The following is a 20,647-nucleotide window of genomic DNA, read 5'->3' as shown; positions in this document are numbered from 1 at the left end:
TACATCCTTGTTATATCCAAAACACTCATGACAATCATTTGATACTTCCTCTTTAAAAATAGAGTGTAGGGGCTGGGGATGTGGCTCAAGCGGTAGCGCACTTGCCTAGCATGCGTGCGGCCCGGGTTCGATCCTCAGCACCACATACAAAGAAAGATGTTATGTCTGCCGAAAACTAAAAAAATAAATATTAAAATTCTCTCTCTTAAAAAAAAAAAAAAAAAAAAAAACCATTCCCCCAGCAATGTATGGAGTTTCCAGGGTCTCAACAAATTCACCAATTAAAAAAAAAATAATAATAAAAATAGAGTGTAACTTGAGTGGAGCACAGTGGTGGCACACCTGTAATCCCATCGGCTTGGGAGGCTGAGACAGGAGGATCCTGAGTTCAAAGCCAGCCTCAGTAAAAGCCAGGTGCTAAGCAACTCAGTGAGACCCTGTTTCTAAATAAAACACAAAATGGGGCTGGGGATGTGGCTCAGTGATCGAGTACCCCCGAGTTCAATCCCTGGTACCAAAAGAAGAAGAAGAAGAAGAAGAAGAAAAAAAACTATAGAGTGTAACGTGGACCTTTTAGCCTTGGATCTCAAAACAACTGAAATATCGCCACTCAAAATGGACACAAATTTTTTTTAAAACAAAAACCTACTGAAATAAGTATAAATTTTGTCCTTTATTTACTAATAAACAATTAGAAGGAATACATTTTCACTGAAATAATTCATGTGGCATTCTGGGCTCTTCTGTCATGCACTCTAATTTCAATAATAATAAAGTTCCTTGCAAATCCTCCTTTTACATATAAACAGAAATTAATGCTTCAGGATTGCCCACAACAGAATTATTCAGGATACATTCTGAGTTTTAATAACATCTTTTTCTTGATAGTACTTTATTCAAGTTTATTTTAGCATGTATCCATTTGAAGATTTTTACTTTGCAAGAAATTTATTACTTGATAACAGAATCAACAATGGCCAATCATGAAACAATGTATGCATTATAGAAGGCATGAAAATCAGTATCACCTGCCCTGATAAGGAAGTGAAAACTAAGATGATTGCTTTGTTGCTTTTGAGAAGATAAATATTTTGTTCACTGTAACAAAACAGATACATGGTCATGATGCCAACTCATCTGATTCCTCATTCAGTACATGTCTGTCTGGGTATTTCCAGATTGCTTTGAAGACGAAACACCTTCAGAAAGGCTGAGGGTCATTCAGTATTTTATCTTTTCAATTACACTGCCTACCCAAAATGGGAAGGAACTTGGAACAGACAAGTGGGTGGGGGACACAACAAAATCAAATCCAGCAGCCATTAAGAACCTTTGAGAACAGAAGGATCCTTGGCAAGGGGGAAGGAAGAAACAAAACAGTTATGCTAAAAAACAGATTCCACAAATTTGGAAAAAAATTTAAATAATTTGACATTTAAATGACAAAATTTAAATATAGGTGCCAATTTACAGAAAAATAAATGTGACTCACACAACAATGTGTTCAAGTTAGCCCTGTTACCTGCGATTTTTCCCAATCTCCATCTGCTGAAGAGATCTCTCTAAAAGATAATGTGCTGCTTATTCATCTTTTTAAAATATTTTTTCAGTGGCCACAGGATAGTCTAAACGTGTTAAAGTGACTGAGTGAGGCCTTTCCTCACATGGCCCCTTCTCAAGTATCCAAACACATTCCATCACAGTAAACTTTAGATACTACTGTGCTGATCAGCCCCTCTTTCTCTGGCTCCCCAGTGCCCACACACTTCTCCACTAAAGCACTGAGACCTTTGAATCTGCCCTCTCTAGCCAGACTGCCAGCTCCTGAGCTTTGTGGTTTCTCCTCCAGGGCCTCGTGTATCTATTTACCAACTTGGTACCTAACTGAGACTAGCAGGGCAAATAAAAAATGTTTATGCAGCTCAATAAGAGGCCACTGTGCTTATCTGATCATCCTCAGATGTCGCAAAGGGGTGGGGGGCGGGGGGCGGGGAGTGAGTGAGTTAAGAGTTCCATAGTGGGGGCTGGAGTTGTGGCTCAGCGGTAGAGGACTCACCTAGCACATGTGGGGCACTGGGTTCAATCCTCAGCACCACATAAAAATAAATAAAACTATTGTGTACAACTATAAAAACTAAAAAATATTTTTTAAAAAAGAGTTCCTAATAACTAAGGAACTCTTTTTTAAAAAATTCAATACACATGGATTTACTCTATAGTTAAAAATCACAGATACTCTATAGTTAAAAATCACAGGAAGTGATGACATGGTTAAATCAGAGACAGTTCTAGCCGAGCATTTAGAACCAATACATTTAATGTCTACCTCTCACATGGTGCAGTGGTCTGCTCAGCTCAATGCTCTGCATCAATTCTTTAGAAAAGACCTCCCCAACCAGGCCCCTCATCATGAAAACATGGGCAAAGCACCAGCATCACTGTGTTTGCCATAGCCTTTTGTCAATTTGCATGGTTCTTTTATCAGTATTTTTCTTGTCCTGTTACATTGTAAGGATCTTGACAAAAAGACAATACTTCCCACTCTCACCAACAAATGCTGGGACTGTTCATACTGAATAGGACTGCTGTCATCTGAAGGCAACTTTCTGTTACAAGGGTTGGGGGGTAGGGGAACAGATGGTAAGTTTGGGGCCCAGCTCTGGCCAGTGCCACAAGCAAGGGTCTGATACAAAGGGGACAGTGGGAATGACAGTATGTCAAGAAGTCAAGACAAGGGGAACACCAAATATGAAAGGCTAGCACAGACTTAGTGTTGCAGGTTTGGAACAAAAGCAAGAACTCATTTTTTGCTTTTTATGCAGAGATGCAAATACATATCTGTGTGTACATAAATAAAATTTCCTGGCTCTCTGTGCTAAGAGGTCCTAGAAGAAGTGACACTCAATGGCCTTAGTTCTAAACACAGTACTTCACTAAAAATGACTTGTGGCTCCTTAGAGAAACTGCTGACTTAAATGCTGGGGCAGAGTAAACATAAGACAAATAAAATAAAGGTATTCTGTCCAACTACAACTAAAAAATAAATATTTAAAAATAAATTAATAAAATAATGAAGGAACAGACAGTAATCCTTTTAGTATAAAGTGGTCCAATAGGCCACACTGATATATGAAAGCAAATGAATGAACAAACAAATGGGAAAGAAGGGAAAGGTCTACTATGCAGAATGCCAACTAATACATGTAGAAGGAATGACAGAATTAGAATACCACCAGGTGGTAAGCAACCATCAGAGTAGTAACTGATTCAGGCAAGAATCATCAATGGATGTTAAATGGGGTGGGTGAAGGTATGATGAGAAAGTGAATTATTTACTAAGTGTCAATGCTTACTATTACAATCTGCCTAGTTAACTGTACAACAGAGAAATGTGACAGATCATTTTAACCATGTAGGAAAGCTAATACATTAGTAAAGGCACAAACTGCTTTCTAATACAATGCACTGAGAAGATCACAACATTGGATTTGGATTTTCTTGTCTTAAATGCTTAAATCATGTGGACACAACAAATAAATGCAAATCAGAGGAAATTCTATCTAATAACTAGCTTTAAAGCCTTTAAAGCCAAGGCCATAAAAGATAAAGAACAAGACAGGAACTGTTTCAGATTAAAGACACAACCATACACCTGTGATCCTACAATGGGTCTGTGGAATAGATGGATAACTTCCCAAGTTTTAGGGTTGTACTGTGATTATATAGAAGAATATCCTGGACCCTGATATATAAATTAAATATCAAGGGGTAACAGAACACTGTATGCCATTTTCAAATGGTTCAGAAATATTAATACTGCAGTATTTAGGTGAAGAGTACTATTTCTATAATCTTCATGTAAACTTTTGAAATTATTTAAAAAAATAAATGGTGTCAATATGTCAGATTGAAGAGAGATAATAAGTTCTGAAAGAATAAAATGAAACACTTAATGGTAATCAAGACAGATTCTGGCTCCTTCCAAGTCAGAATTTTACCATTATATTACTTAAATTAAAGGACTATGTAGTCACAGGTATCCTTATGATCAAATTTAAAAAGATATCCTGTGGGGCTGGGGATGTAGCAGAGCGCTTGCCTCACAGGCCCTGGGTTCGATCCTCAGAGGAGGGAGGGAGGAAGGAAATTGTGTCCATCTACAACTAAGAAAATATTAAGAAAAAAAAAAAAAAGACATCCTAAACCAAAAGAAGTTTTTGTCAATGATCCATACTACTAAGAGTATGGAAACACAGGTAATAATTTCTGAAAAACCCATATTTTATCATTGGAAATGTTTGTATATACATTTGAACATGGGATTGTGTACACTGGTAACATGTGAAAATTAGTCTTTGCACCAATTTTTTAATATCATACAAATCATCAAATATTCTTGTAGAAAAACATTGAGTTTTCAGATAAAGACTAAGCTATGAAACCTAAAAAAAAAAAAAAAAAAAACCTTCCTCATACCATGATTTCTCTTTGAAGCCAAAACATTATTTTGAACACTAGTTCTAAAATAAACTAAAATTAGAAGGCAATCAATAACACAATGCGTTAAGAATAAGCTGACAACTTTACCTTTGTTCTTAAAAAGAATGATTTTTCTTCCGTTTCAACAAGGTAGAACAGGAAGGGACTCTTACAAGCTTCTTTCATAACGCTTTTTAGTTTGACATGCAAGCTGGCACACAAGTCTGTAATCATGTCTTCGTAGGAGGCTGACTGTCTTGGAAAAGATGGATACATGTCTTGGGACATGGCTTCTCCAGAAGCCACATTTAACTCTTTATCCTGTAAAACAACTTGGTTGCTATTCATCATCACCTTATTGAATTCAGCATATTCATTGAGAATAAGTGAAATATCATTCCGAGATTCTTTCAAAGTGCTATTATATTTCAGTTTGTTGAGGTGAAATGAAACACTCTGATTCTTTCGAGAATTCATAAGATTTCTGTTGTGACTACATCTCTCCTTCCAAAAGGAGTAAGTGCTGTCCATATGGTTGGGTGTGTGGCCTCTTCTGTGCTGACTCAGCTGTCTGGCATCTGGATGCATAATTGTTACCAAAATGGGGCTTCTGCTCTTGGATGCAGGATGCAGAACTGGGGCCTTGGATATTTTTGTCAAAGGTAAAGTTCCAACCATGATTTGGGTAGGTGACTCCTTTGGAAAGATGTTGGGGGAAGAGGCAGGCTTCTGAGAATCCCCCTTCTTCTTTACTATTTGTTTAATTTTATGTGCAAAACGCAGATATTCCAGATCTAATGTGTTTTGGGTGAGGTCATCTGCCACTTGCCAAGTGCTTGTCCAGGAGCTGAGCAGGCTGCAGTTTGCAGCAAAACTTGGTTGCCTCTTCAGGCTATGCAAAGTTCTAGTTGTATCTTTGAATTCTTTTGTTATAGTAAAGTTAGCATAGGTACGGGGGATACCATGGAGATCTCGAATTTGGACATAACATGGCACACACTTATCTTCTTGCTTTAATCCAATGGGCCTGTTTCTTGAAGGAATGCTAGTCTCCAGCTCTGGAATTCTATTATAACTCCAAGCTTCATTATCACTATTGTTTGAGTTCATGGAAGATCCATAACTATTTTTTGCAACATCCTCTTTTTTGCTAGTGTGACTACTTCTCAAAGTGCATGAATCTTCCATGTCTAATTTGGGATTTCTACAGTCATCAAGAAAGTCTTGATCAGAGTCTCCAGAAAGTGGTTCGTAATGCATGTCTGAATTCACCCTCATCTCTCTCTCCCCACCCTGAGTTTCAAAATCAGTCTCAGCCCTGTATTCCTCACTAGGGATCTTATTGTCAATATGCTCTTTAGAAGTTCCACAAACAAGAGAGTCAGAGGAAGCGGAAGTCTCTTTACTGATACTTTCACTGTTTGCTGCATTCTGGTTTGAACCAGCATACATGGGAAAAAATCTACCATTCAACAGCTCCTTTATCTCACATGTTGCCGTATCCTGTGACATGTGGACTTTTTGTTCACCTTTCATTGAAGATGTAGAGTTAGACTGAAGGCTGACAGTACCTAGATCTGTACTTTCTTCACGTGACTCAGTTTTAGTCTCACTATTTTTAAGTAAATTGGCCATTCTGACTACTGATATTTCCTGTGTTTGAAACCCTGGCTCCACACTTTCTGGTTGTGTACAAGGGGTGAATGTAATGTTATCTGAGGAAGAACCAAGCTTTGGGCTCTCTGGGGGCATGGATGTCTGTGTAACAGCAGCTCTATCAATGGAGGCAGAGTCCATGGACTTTACCTGCATGTACCCTCCAGCATCTGTTTCCAAATCACTGTCAAAAAGATTTTTTGTAATGCTTTTAGGGTTGGGCTTTTGTTTTAATGACACATTTACTATTCCACTTAGAGCAGTTGTAGAAATCAATCTGTCAGCCAAAGACTTATTTTCAACAATCTTTTTAGGACTAAATGGAGGTTCACTGGACTCTAAGACAAGATGTTTTAAGTCCAGATTTCTGTTTTCTATATTAATTGGTTGCAGTGGATTTCCTGATTTTACCAGTTTTTCGACAGAAGGCTTGAAGTTACCTCTGTATCTGGCAGCTGAGGCAGACTTGGCTAATGCTGCATCACAACACTGCACCTTTTCTGAGAAAGAGAAATCCTCATTATGCTCATTTGGGACAGTTCCCTCAGTTACTTTACCAGGAAGGATTGGTCTACCTTTTCTTCCTGGATTATTGGTTAACATTACATCAGCAGAAAGCTGAGTTTGTTGTACTTGAGTTAAGTCACTTTGTCCAACTGGATGGTTAGGACTAACAAAAGAATTTTCTTTTTCTATTACAGCTAAATCTCCTGAACCAATCTGGGACAATTTGTTACTTTTCTCACATTGGATACCACGAACTTCTAAACTACATGGAGACACAGCCTGAGAAGGTTGTGTTTCTTTGGTTGGTACTGGGGGATCGGGACTAGAAGGTGGTGACACTTCTTCAATTAGAGAATCAAAGGGGAAATCAGAAGTAACGTTAATTTCCTCTGCAATCTCAAGGGTGCAATTTTCTTTAGAAAGTATTAAAGTAACCGGCTGTAAACTATCACTTTTTCTTTCCTTATTTTCTAGTGGTTCTTCTGATACCACAGGACACACTGACATATAATTAGCTGAACTAATTTCTCTGTTTTCCACAAGGGTTACTTCTTCTGGCTCAACTATTTCTTCAGCTGTATCCTGAAGTTCTAAATTTGATACCGGGGTCTTCTGAAGTTGCTCTATTTCACCAGCTGCCATTTCTTCTTTGGGACTTGTAGGTGATGATATTGTCAGAGTTAGGTCAATATCAGAATCTTCCTCTGACAATTCCAGACTGGTCTCTTCCCTACCCATAGATGGGCTAATTTGTTGGGCAAATACTGAAGTAAATGATTCCACATTTGTATTTTCATGATTTAGATTACTCTTGTCATTCTTCCTTATTTCTAAAGAGCTATCTGACATAGTAATTCTTGGTGGAATACAGTTAAGGGAACACCCTTTTCCCAAGGTGGCTGAGGCTGATGATGAGACTACTTCAACCTGGGATGGCTCTATAATCTCTTCTGAAGATATGCTAAAGACACGTTGAGTCTGCAAACTGTAATCTTGAGAGCCTTTCATTTCTTCACTGGGTAATGTACAACTAGAACTTTTGAATAATGCTAATGCTTCCATTACCGATGCTTTATTGGATGGTGATGATGAGACTGCAAGAGGCTTCTCTTTCTGTAATGAACACAGTTCTTGAGCAAGTGTCTCTCTATTAACTGAGGAGGCACGAAAGTGGTTAGTGGCTTTCTGTCCTGACACTGCAAGAGATGGAATATCCCTAAGACCTTGTGTTTGTACTTTTTCCAATGCAGATATGGGATGTCTAGGACTTGCAGGAGGAGACACTTGTTTCATCAGCTCTGTATCAAAGGCTGTGGGTTTATCAGGTCTATTTACATCTGAATATATTGGTACACAGGCATTTTTTTCAAAAGTGGGAGTAACTGGTTCCAGATTAATCATCACATACCCCATATTATCATCAGTCCTTTCCAAGGAAGACTGACATTCATTGTTTATGGGGCTGCTATGCTGGGTAAGGTCCTGTAAAGTACCTGTTTTTGTCTGCATTGATGCATGACCTACATCAACTTTGTTTTCAAGGGTGTCGTATACAGACTTTTGACATACTATCGAGTGACTATTGGCCCCATTGTAAGTTGCGGTGAATGTGGCTTGTGTAACTGTATCATTATAAGAAGACACTCTAGTATTATCATGTAACTGAAAGGTCTTTTCTTCACCAGAAATAGAAGATCCATTAGTTTCAATACTTTCAATACCAGAAAGCACAAGATTAGAAGTCTCTAGATCTGATGATTCTTGTTTGGCTTTTTCTCCAATTACCTGAAATGACAAAAATTAAAGTAAATACATAAATAAATATCAAACAGATTTTTTAAAAATATTTATTCTTTAGTTGTAGCTGAACACAATACCTTTATTTTATTTATTTTTATGTGGTGCTGAGGATTGACCAGGGCCTCGCACATTCAGGGTGAATACTCTGGCTGAGCCACAACCCTAGCCCTCAAATAGATTTTTTTAAAAACACAATTACATATGTTTAAAATAGAAAAGTCAAGGACCAATTTTCTTTAGTCTGTGTCTGTTCTTTTGAATTTTCTAATATATAAGATTACCACAGGGTAATGATCAAGAAAATCCATCTCTTTTTAGATCTTAAGCTTAAAATATCATCAAATGTGGGTTGTTTTTATTTTTATTTTTTCTTTTTCACTGAGCTCCACCCCCCAGAGAAGAATTTTTTTTTTTAAAAGTATATATAGCTGGGTATGGTGGCACATGCCTATAATCCCAGCAGCTCGGGAGGCTGAGATAGCAGGATTGTGAGTTCAAAGCAAGCCTCAGCAGTGGTGAGGCACTAAAGCAACTTAGTGAGACCCTGTCGCTAAATGAAATATGAAACAGGGCTGGGGATGTGGCTCAGTGGTTAAGTGTTCCTGAGTTCAACCCCTGGTACCCCCAAAGAAGTATACAGAGATGAGAACTCCAAAACTTTAATTTAGCCTTTTAATTATTATTTTTGGCACCAGGGTTTGAACCAAGATACACTTAACCACTGAACACATCCCCAGCCCCCCTTTAGAGACAGAGTTTTACTAAGTTGCTTTAGGGTCTCCTTAAGTTGCTGAGGCTGGCTTTGAACTTGTGATCCTCCTGCCTCAGCCTTACGAACCACTGGGATTACAGGTGTGCATCACAACACCCAGCTTTATTATTTTTTTAAAATAACCCTTTTGGGTAGAGTGCTTGCCTTGCATGTGCAGGACCCTGGGTTCGATCCTCAGCACCACATAAAAATAAACAAACGAAACAGAGGTATTGTGTCCAACTACAACTAAAATATATATATTAAAAATAAATAAATAAAACAAATGACCCATTTGGAGGAAAAGTAGCTAGACCATCCTGTTTGCCAAACAGCATCACTCAACTCAGAAACATAGCACTGAAGAAAAAGCACTCAATTTTGCTCTTAATGAGATTAAAAAATAACTTTTTAAAATTTTTTCATGTACTGATCACTGAACCCAGGGCTTTTAAGCATACTAGGAAAGTGCTCTACCACTGAGTTACATTCCCAGCCTAATTTTTTTTCCCCTGTAAATAGATGTCTTTAAAATTTTGAGATAGGACCTTGCTCTTTTGGGGGGCCTTGCCTTAAAATTGTGATCCTCCTGCATTAGCCTCTCCAATTGTTGGGATTATAGGAGTAATCCACTGTACCTAGCAAAAGGTAACTTTGAAAGCTAAGAATAACTTTTCTTATCAGTTTTAAATTAGACTGGAAATACAACTTCATTTGGAACTTTCACATGAGACAGAGTAAATTAATTATTATTCTCCATACTCCAAATAACTGATTCTGGTAAATAAAGGTCCCTCACCCCTGAGATATTTTCTTTGCTTAAACCTGAGGATAATTCTCACTTTAATACCTCTTATTCCACAGAGCAACAGGGAATTTATCAATGTTGTTTGCATTTATAAACTAAAGGGAATGATTTAAACCATAGAAAGAACAACTTAGGTAAAATATTTGCAGAATTACGTCAAGACAATTCTTATTACTCCATAAAGACGTTGTTTTGTTCTGTTGAAAGTCTCCAGAATAGTCTTACCTAGTATATGGTAAAAGGGACTGATTTACGTAATTTACCATACCTCTGCAACGTTTGGACCATTATGCTCACTGACTGCCTACCATGTTTTGGCACATACATGTTTGGAGTCAGGAACCGTGTTTCAAAACACACACACACACACATATATATGAATATATGACTATAAGTATATAATGTCTCTACAATAAGTATGATGATTTACAGCTCTTTAGATGAATAAAAGCAATATACTATTGGTTTCTAATACCTACTGTGCTACAATACATTTCACATCCCACTGTACCCACTTATGAGGATGGAGTGGCATAACACAAAGTGTCCTTTACTGGTGCAGCCACAATATCCAACAAGATGACCCCCCCCAAAAAAGAATCCTTAGTCTAGAATGTTCTGAAATCTAAAACTTTGAATACTGTTATGACACTCAAAAAGTATTGGATTTTTAGACTATTTCAGATTTGGGGTTTTCAGATTAGAGATGTTCAACCAGTAAAGTCTGCACATATTCCAAAGTCTGAAATTCTGTCAAATCTGAAATACTCTGGCCCAATCATTTTGGATAAAGGATATGCACAACCTGTACATATTAGAGATCATAGTAAAAAGTATAGAATAGACAAACAGAGACAAACCCACATGAATATGGTTATTTAATACCAGACAAAGGTGCCTAAAACATTCACTGGAGAAAAGATAGCCTATTCAACAATGGTGCTGGCAAAACTGGAAATCTATATGTAGCAAAATGAAATTAAAACTCTATCTCTCACACACTGCGCAAAAATCATTTCAAAGTGGATTAAAGACTTAGGCACTAGAACAGAAACCCTGCGCCTAATAGAAGAAAAAACAGGCCCAAATCTTCACCATGTCGGCCTAGGATCTGACTTCCTTAACAAGACTCTTAAAGCGCAAGAAGTAAAACCAAGAATTAATAAATGGGATGGATTCAAATGAAAAAGCGTCTTCTCAGCAAAGGAAACAATTAATAAAGTGAAGAGAGAGCCTACAGATTTGGGAGAAAATGTTTACCACATGCACCCCCGAAAAGCATTAATCTCTAGGATATTAAAAAAACTCAAAAAACTTAACACCAAAAAAACCAAATAACCCAATCAATAAATGGGCTAAGGAAGTGAACAGACACTTCACAGAAGAAATACAATCAACAAATGTATGAAAAAGTGTTCAACATCTCTAACAATTAGAGAAATGCAAATCAAAACTACTCTAATATTTCATCTCACTCCTGTCAGAATAGCAATCATCAAGAATACAGGCAACAATAAATGTTGGCAAGGATATGGGGAAAAAGGTATACTTATATGTTGCTGATGGGACTGCAAATTGGTAAAACCACTATGGAAAGCAGTATGGAGATTCCTCAGAAAACTGGGAATGGAAGGAATCACCACTTGACCTAGCTATCCCAATCCTGATTTACACCCAAAGGTCTTAAAATCAGCATACTATAGTGATGCAGCCACATCAATGTTTATAGCAGCTCAATTCACAATAGCTAGACTATGGAGCCAACCTAAGTGTCTCTCAATAGATGAATGGATAAAGAAAATGTGGTACATATATTCAATGGACTATTACTTAGCTTTAAAGAAGAGTAAAATTATGGCATTTGCCAGTAAATGGTTGGAGTTGGAGAATATCATGCTAAACGAAATAAGCCAATCCCAAAAAAACCAAAGGCCAAATATTTTCTCTAACATGCAGATGCTAATTCACAATAAGTGGGAGAGGAGGCACTAGGGAAAAATAGCATTACCTTAGATTACATAGAGGGAAGTGATGGGAGGGAAGAGGAGGGGATGTGGGGTTAGGAAAGACAGTAGAATGAAACAAACATTACTACTGCTTGTATATATGTGACTCCATGATCAATATGATTCTGCAACATGTACACTAAAAAAAATGAGAAATTATATCCCATCTATGTATATCAAAGTACATAAATACATTCTACTGTCATGTATAATTAAAATATGAAAAAAGTACTATATATGAAATTAGTGTGTATATAGATAGTAAAAGAATTTCACCTAACTGAAAATATTTTCTCATAAGGTAATAAGAATCAGATAAAAATTCCCGAACCACATCTTCAGAAAGAAAGCACACACATACCTAACACACACACACACACACACACACACACACACACACACACACATAAATATACCCATAAAATTTGCAGGTAGTCTGGAATCGAATCTTGGCTTGACAATTTACTATGCAACTTGAGGCAATTTTCTTACTTCTCTATGTATTAAGTTTCCTTTATCTACAGGATGTTGGATTAATCATTGTCTTTACCTCACTGGTTTGTTCTGAGACTAGTTAACTGAGTTAATGTCAGTGAAATACTATCTGGCACACAGTGCTCCAGAAACCTTAACTCTGATGATGATGATGATAATGACGATGATTTAAAGATATTCATCCTCTGAGGTTTACCATGGACCTGCAAGTGTTCAGTAACCTCAGATACAGAAACACTGCCTGCCTCCTAAGTGCTGCCCAAACCCATGCAAAATTACTTCAGAACAAATCTGGGTATTTTGTCTATCTATTTAGTCAGAATTTTGTTACAACATTTTGACTGGTTCCAGTTAGAATCTGGCTGAGCATCAGCTGAAAACAATGGTACAAAAGAAAGTTTGTTTTCCATTTTTAGAAATCATCAACTGCAATGGTTTTCCTCTCACAGGCCTAGCTAGTATTTTACTATTAAATTATTTATCTTCAAAATTAATTCTGATATAATCAAGTCTAGTTTAAGGGTTAACAAAGCATTTCTAATGTTTATTACTAACATATCATACTTAATACCTAGATAAGAAGTATTAGCAAGCAAAAAAAGGAGGAAATTACTTCAAAAATAATGCCAACATTAGTAATATTCAGTTTTTCTTACCTCGTTATTACAGGAATAGATGAAATTCTGGCTTTCTGAGGTGTCTGTATAACACTCTCTTGCAAAAATTTCTTTCTGTTCATTCTGTACACTGAGTTCCAAACCTCTGGCAGGTGGTGGTTTAATCAAAGGAAGCAAGCAGTTAGGGCCAGGGAAGGACATTTCTGTAGCATGACCTCTGGATGTTTCATTCGACTCCAACATAGGTTCTACAGAACATCTTTCCACACTGGAGGACTCCTCAATTTCACTGAGTTCAAAAGATTCTAAAGTGCTATTTATGGACACATACTTTGCTGGGTTGCTGTGCTCTACCACTTTTCGGGTTGATCGTATGACTTTGTTCTGATTACTGTAAAACAGAGCTACCCACATGTGAAGTAAAAGCTTCACTTCTTCCACATTATCAGGCAAATTAGTGTTCCAGGGCCTGAGATTTAAAAGAACACACAAAAAATAACTGAAATAGTTATTTGATTTACTTATCATAAACAAGTGCCTCCATAAGAACTATAGTTTTGTTTGTTTTTATTTTAAAAATTACACAGATATGAAAGAATGAGTAAATATGAACTTGATTTAACAAACCCCTTTGAAATCTACTCTAATAAATCTAACCCATTTTAAAGAGAAGGGAAGTGAGAACATTTAAGTGAGTTTTTTCAAATCACAACATTTTGTGGCAGAACTCTGATCCAAACATAGTTAATTCCTAGTTTCCTAAGTATACACAAACATGGGTAAGGAAAGAAGTCTGATACATGCAAAGTCCATTTAGTCACATGTGAACTGAAAGAAAACATTACACCTAATGCTTCTAACAGCAATGTTAGTATATTTGTTACCATTTATCATGATGGCCCAGTCACTGTGCAAAAGTCCAATATGTGTAACAACCTCAGTAGGTAGCTACTGCTAAACCCATGCTTACAAGTGTTACCCACACACTGTCATCCTTCAATGACATCACTTGCAAATCTATTAGAAATGCCACCTCTCAGGCCTCACCCCAAACAGAATACACCAAAGTGAGATCTGTAGATGAGCTACATACACAATAAAGATTGTAAGCACTGTCTAGAAGCACAAAACTTGCTTAGGGTCACAGGAGGTAATAAATGGAAAGAACTTAGATGCAAGCCTACACTAGTCTAAAATCTAACCATTCTGTTATTATTCCATTGAAACCTTCTTAAGGAAGATTTCTAGAACAAGCCTATGTAAAAATCACTCATTTATAGCAATCTAATTATTAGTAAGAAGTAATTTTTAATACTTAATTTTAAAAATATCTCTTCTGGAATTTAGCCTAAAAAGCATTATTTCTATGTCTTATACTGTTTTACATAAAGGTCTCATCTAAAAACCTATAATAACTCAAAGACTATAAGTGGTGATGGAGTACTGCAAAATGGAAAGCCATTTATGGGGCTACAAGTATTTTTGAATACTCTCCATGTAATCACCAATACAGGCAAAGCCTGCCTGTTACTCTAAACTCAGTAAACAAATCTGCTTGGTATTATTACCAAATAACTGGCTTTAAACACATTTCTTTCTCTTTGCAAAGACTGGCACAAATATCTTGTGTAACTCAACAGAAAAGTTACATTTTTTTCAAGTTTCATTCACACTTACCCATGCAATGCTCTTATAACAGTTTTCTCCAGTGGATTGTTAGTATATTTGCTATCTAAGTTGAATGAATATTCTGTTTCACATTTGAAAGTGACTTTAAAGGAGCCATCACAGCTAAGCACACTATGGGAGCAATAAAAATCTTTTAGGTGGGAAGATACAAATCGATTTTTGCGCTTTATCAATGAATCCTCAGAAACCTTTTGTAGAGGGGAAGTATTGTGTAGATGCCGAAAAGGCATGACTTTTCCCACTGGAGTTCCAGCATCAGGACCTTTTGTCCCATTCTTGGCAAAAGCAGGGCCTGGTAACCCTCTCGGCTGAAGATGTTTCTTTGAATGTTCCACAAGGAGCAGGGCATATGAATGTTCCACAGCAACAAGCGAGTTTTGGCTTGCATCTGAAGATTTTACTGTTTCCTCAGGGGATGCTGATTGAGCTTCATCAGGGGCCTGACAAGGTACCAAGCACTCGTCTTCCTGGCTAACAGTTAAGTCTGACCCTGAGTTACTCTTTCTATCAGAGGACAGTTTGGGTAACAGCACACCTTTTTGACTTTTAATGCCCCTATGATATTCATGGTCAGAGGTACCATGCAGTGAATTTTCTTTAGAGAATAAAACATCATTCTGTGGCAATTCAGAGGAGCAGGGAAGAATTCTAGGCTCACAAGATGGGGTACAAGAGGTAGCAGAACTTAATGCAAGATCAGCTAACATATTTAGGGCCTGGGAGTCATAGTTCATAATGGAATTTTCAGGAAGATCTTTATGAGCCACTGTGGTGCTTTCTGGTTGATCTGTATTTATACTAATTCCATCTTTTTGGCCATCTGATGAAATTTTTGATTGAAGCTGTAAAGCAGTTTCTCCCTTAGCTTCAGCATAAAAGGAAAAAAAAAAGGGGACACATATAACATTTCCTTTTCATAGAATTCTGTTGCATATTACTATGTTTTAATGAAAATTAATGGTACTAATGGTTAAGCCAACATATCCAAGAAAAACTATATTATACAGATTGCATATTAAAAGTTTGCTATCAGACTGAGGTCTCTTTCAATCCTCAGATCTATTTTAATGTGTTGCTCAATGGAACAAAATTTAAAGAACATTTAATTTTTTAAAAAATCATCACTCCAAAATGCATGTATTAAATAACATGCAAGATGTACTGCTCACATCAAGAAATATACAAAGAAGAAAAAGAAATCTTTCAGTCCTTGCCCTCAGGGGGCTTACAATCTAATGAGGATGTAAGAATGTGGAAGTATGAAATGTGTGTTAATAAGGTCAGATAATACACTTTCTCAGAAACCATTTCCCTTAATAAGTGGTTTATTAAAAAAGCCACCTAAGTTCAAAACAGCGATGATTTTAAACTATATTATCTTTAATTATAAAATGTAATATGAATATAAAATTAGAAAAGTCATACTATGAATAAAATAAATCAATGAAGGCAGAGTATTCAGAATCACCAATTAATTTTATCATTTCTTATACTTTCAGTCATGAACACATTATCCCTTTATCTGCAAAAAAAAAAAAAAAGCAAATATACTGAAAATTTTTCTTTCTGTAGATAATGAAATCTCTCCATTTTCCCTTAATCATAAAATTTACAATTTAGAGTGGTTTGTTTATGCATTTTCAGGCCACTACTTAATCATTCTTTTACATGTTGTTCTGAAGGATAAAGTTCACAACTATTCCAGGCAATGATTCCCTGGTGCAGGTAAATGAATGAACAGAAAAGCCAACTGTGCTTCTCTTTATAATTAACTGTAGTACTTCTGAAAACAATTGATAACATACCTTCAAAAGCCAATAACTAATACATTTAAAGAGAAGAAAACTACAGCTTATAATGTCATTCAGTTAGAATGAGGAAATATGTAGGGGAAAGGTGAAATCAATCAATTACTAACCAGTTTTTATTTAAAATAGCAAAACCTAAGGGGTGGTTTTGAGCTTAAAAGCAGAACTGTCTTGTTCATCCCCACACGTATATTAAAACTTGCAATTTATTTTATGTACTGGTGCATTTACTGCTAATAGAACAGAACGAATTTCATTCTATTTTAACATGATGGCTTCCATACACTTGTCTTATCTCTTATACAGAATATATTAGTTAAGCCTAACATGAAGAACACTTGTGTTGAAGTCAAAAGAACACAGTTAAATATAGTCTCATGTAAATTCACTTAATTATTGACCTAGTACAGGTTCTTCATTAAAAAGAAAACATCGTAATATACCTCTAAGACATACAGATAAGACAATGCTAAATAAATTCAGTGAATAAGAAACTATCACAAACTTTTAAAAGGACAGAAAATCATTAGTCTCAGTTTAAATAACTTAACATCAATAATTTTCAAATAGCAAGGCCATCTGCCTTCTTAAACTCTTGATTATTTCAAGTACAAAAAGTAAAATAGATCAGTACAGGTGATTAAGAAATGAAAAAAAAGACTAATTTAAAAGGTAGTAACCTAAAAACTTTAATTTGGCATGTTGCTGCATAATCCATAAACATCTGCAATACAGTGAGCCTATTTTTGAACATCCATTCTTTTTTGCGGGGGCAGCGGGGTGGGTATTGGGGATTGAACCTGCGTGGTACCAGCTTTATCACTTAACCACATCCCTAGCCCTTTTTATTTTTACTTCAAGTAAGGATCTTGCTAAGTTCCTAAGGCTGGCACTTCAACTTTCAATCCTCCTGTCTCAGCCTCATGAATCATTGGGATTACAAAGGCATGTGCCACTGTGCCCCACTAAACATATATTCTGAAAACTCAATTTTCTAGGCTTAATTTTCTGCCACCATCCTACTGAATAATTCCTTTCAATTTGTCAATATATATCTAAAAGCCAATTCAGTACAAAGAATTCAAGAAAGTGCTAGGAAAAATACATTATTAATGTTTACAAACTAATTGGAACAATAGGACCACAACATATTTAATAGAAAATAAGATAAATTAAATTTCTTAACATTCTCTAAAACCCAACAGAAACTGGACGTGGTGGTGTATACCTGTAATTTCAGCTGCTCAGGAGACTGAGGCAATTTAGCAAGATCCAGTTTCAAAATAAAATTTAAAATTTAAAAAGAGCTGGAGAGATAGGATGATTGCTTACCAAGTGTGAGGCCCAGTTCAATCCCCACTACTGCAAACAAACAAGAGACTCCAACAGGAAATGAAAGAGATTAGTGAGAGAGTGTAAGGAATCTTCTCTTTGTGAAGGTATAACTCAGTAGTGTATAACTTGGGGCATTGGGGGAAGTGCACAAGAGTAAAAAACACCTATGCTGCACACAGAGAGGCACGGATGACTAAGAGGGGAGGGACATGTCAAGAAACAGCTGGAGGGGCTGGGGATGTGGCTAGAGCGGTAGCGCGCTAGCGCGCTTGCCTGGCATGCGTGTGGCCCGGGTTCGATCCTCAGCACCACACACAAACAAAGATGTTGTGTCCGCCGAGAACTAAGAAATAAATAATAAAATTCTCTCTCTCTCTCTCTCTTTAAAAAAAAAAAAAAAAAAATTAAAAAAAAAAAAAAAAAACAGCTGGAGTAAATATAGACACATATGGTAGGACCACACCATGAATTCCCTTCAGAAACAAGCACAAAGGTTCAAATTTGGTATGGAAGTCAAAACTGGATCATTTTCAAATGGTGTGATTAGTTTTTAAAAAAATTTCAGTCATAAAACAATAAAGGAACTTAAAAACAAATAAGTTGACCTATAATTTCATCACCCCCAACAAAACAGCACTTTCTCTGAATTCCCACTATCTGCGAGACACATAAAAATCTAGTGATAAGGGAGAAAACAGAATAAGGGGAATCAGATTTTAAAAACTAACTGAAATATCAAGATATGAGGAATTCAATCTCTTTGTTAAACACAACAACACATATACTACAACAGGACTCAATACCAAAGGTCATGGAAGTGTCAACACTGCAGTTTGGTAGAAGGGATGCATACCATACATAGCAAAGTCAAGAAGGAAAGCAAACCCAGGAGTAGAGGAGGTGTGTGTTCAGTTGCAAAGAGGTAAAGTCTGAGGTTAAAAACAACACTTTCTATAGTTAAGAGGTTATGTCTAACAAATACAAAGTAGAGCAGTCCGGTTTTCTTCACGTAATTAAACTTTACTATCCACTTAAAGTTAGCAAATTAAAATAACTTTTAAAATTAAATTAATGTCTTTTAAACCAAATACAGGATTCTGGATTACTGACAGGTTTGAGCAATCTGTTTAAAATTCCTTTAGACAAACTTATAATCTTCTACATTTTATAACTGCTGACGATTCAGTCAAATACTGCTAGATACTACTTGCTTATGCATTTAGTCATGAATAAGGCCATTTATACTTTAACAGTTTACAAATAATTTATGTAAGACTTTATGCAAAATTAAAAAGTAAGGTCTATTTTGTGATTTAAATATTGCCCCTTTCTAGTGTATTTACAACAGGAAACTAAGTTATTTATGTCAGTGTCAGAATATAAAACAAATTACTGATAAATTTCAACTGCTAATATTATTTCAATATATTATTTTGCAATAATATATTGAAATATATCTCGATCTATGAGATCTGTATTGTAGGGTTTACATTTGCAGGAAGAATGGTTCTTACCAGGTTGTGGCTGCTTTCTGATTCTGGGATTCTGATTGCCTTTTACTACATTTACCCTCTGTTTTTGTGGAGATTTCTTCATAGGTGGCTTAGCCCTTGGAACAGTTTTGACTGGAGATTTTTCTTGTTTCCTTGCCCTTTTAGCATTCGTTGCCACTGGAACATCTTTAGAAATAGAAGCTTCTTGGTTTTTCCTATCCAATTTGGTTTTCTGTACAAACTGTGCAGTCAGCACTTCCGCACCTTATATAGAAAAGACACCATTTTTTAAGGGATGGGGCCCCAGATATTTATCAGCATAGCTTTTCCCTTTATTTCTTTAATTTTGGGGCATAACTTTACTAATGGGGAATAAACTATATTTTGGGGTATCATTAAGATTTTTTTTTTTTTTTAAAAAAAAGGAGCTAAAAGTTTTCACATTAAAAAAGTGACTTGGGAAGCTGAGGCAGGATGATTGCAAGTTAGAGAAACCCTGTCTCAAAATAAAAAACGAAAAAAGGGCTGCGGATATGGCTCAGTGGTAAAACTTAGCAAGTCCTGGGTTCAAATTCCTGGAAATAAATAAATAAATATATACATAAATGAAGTGTCTGTTTATAACCCTATCAGGTAAAGAAGAAAAATACAGCCCAATAACTTTACAAAAATAAGGAACAATTTTTTTTTAAATGTGTACAAACTTTTTTGACTGATGTGGCAGATAATAATATGTTAATTCACAATCCCAGGAAATGGATAATTATATTTAAACAGAAAACAACACAGCTCTTATAAGGTGATATTAAAATTATGAATGTACAATCTCTGTAGTATGATTATAAAGAACCACACTATATATTTTACTTTATTGCTTCTAAACATCTAAATTTTTAATTTTTTTTAAACTTATTTTTTGTGTAATTGTTATTTTATTTATTTTTATGTGGTGCTGAGGATCAAACTCAAGGCCTCACACGTGCTAGGCGAGTGCTCTACCGCTGAGCCACAACCCCAGCCCAAATCTAAATTTTAATACCATCTGAAAATAAACTTTTAAGAAAACATAGGGGAAGACTGACAAAAATCTGCACCTAATTTTCTACAAATCTATTTACAAAACAAATAAAAACAAAACAAAAATCTATCTTATACGATGCTGTTTGCTTTTTGGATGAAATTAAAAAAATAGCTTAAGATGGG

General features: G+C 36.0%; 1 protein-coding gene across 4 annotated transcripts in view; it reads right to left on the bottom strand.

Annotated features, from left to right (window-relative positions):
- Positions 1-20,647, bottom strand: part of Tasor2 (transcription activation suppressor family member 2) — a 76,860-nt gene that overhangs the window by 5,780 nt on the left and 50,433 nt on the right. For 3 of the 4 annotated variants that reach the window (XM_076831988.1, XM_076831989.1, XM_076831991.1), the window contains 4 exons: positions 19,466-19,708; positions 14,797-15,673; positions 13,159-13,588; positions 4,588-8,427 (listed from right to left, as the gene is read on the bottom strand). In XM_076831988.1, the coding sequence (XP_076688103.1) occupies positions 4,588-8,427; positions 13,159-13,588; positions 14,797-15,673; positions 19,466-19,708 (5,390 nt within the window). The remainder of the gene's footprint in view (positions 1-4,587; positions 8,428-13,158; positions 13,589-14,796; positions 15,674-19,465; positions 19,709-20,647) is intronic. The other variant, XM_076831990.1, reaches the window with a different exon arrangement.

This window comes from Callospermophilus lateralis, chromosome 13 (genome assembly GCF_048772815.1).
Source record: "Callospermophilus lateralis isolate mCalLat2 chromosome 13, mCalLat2.hap1, whole genome shotgun sequence".
NCBI lineage: Eukaryota > Metazoa > Chordata > Mammalia > Rodentia > Sciuridae > Callospermophilus > Callospermophilus lateralis.
The sequence above is the reverse complement of the archived record's forward strand: the minus strand, read 5'-3'. Positions and strand labels throughout refer to the sequence as shown.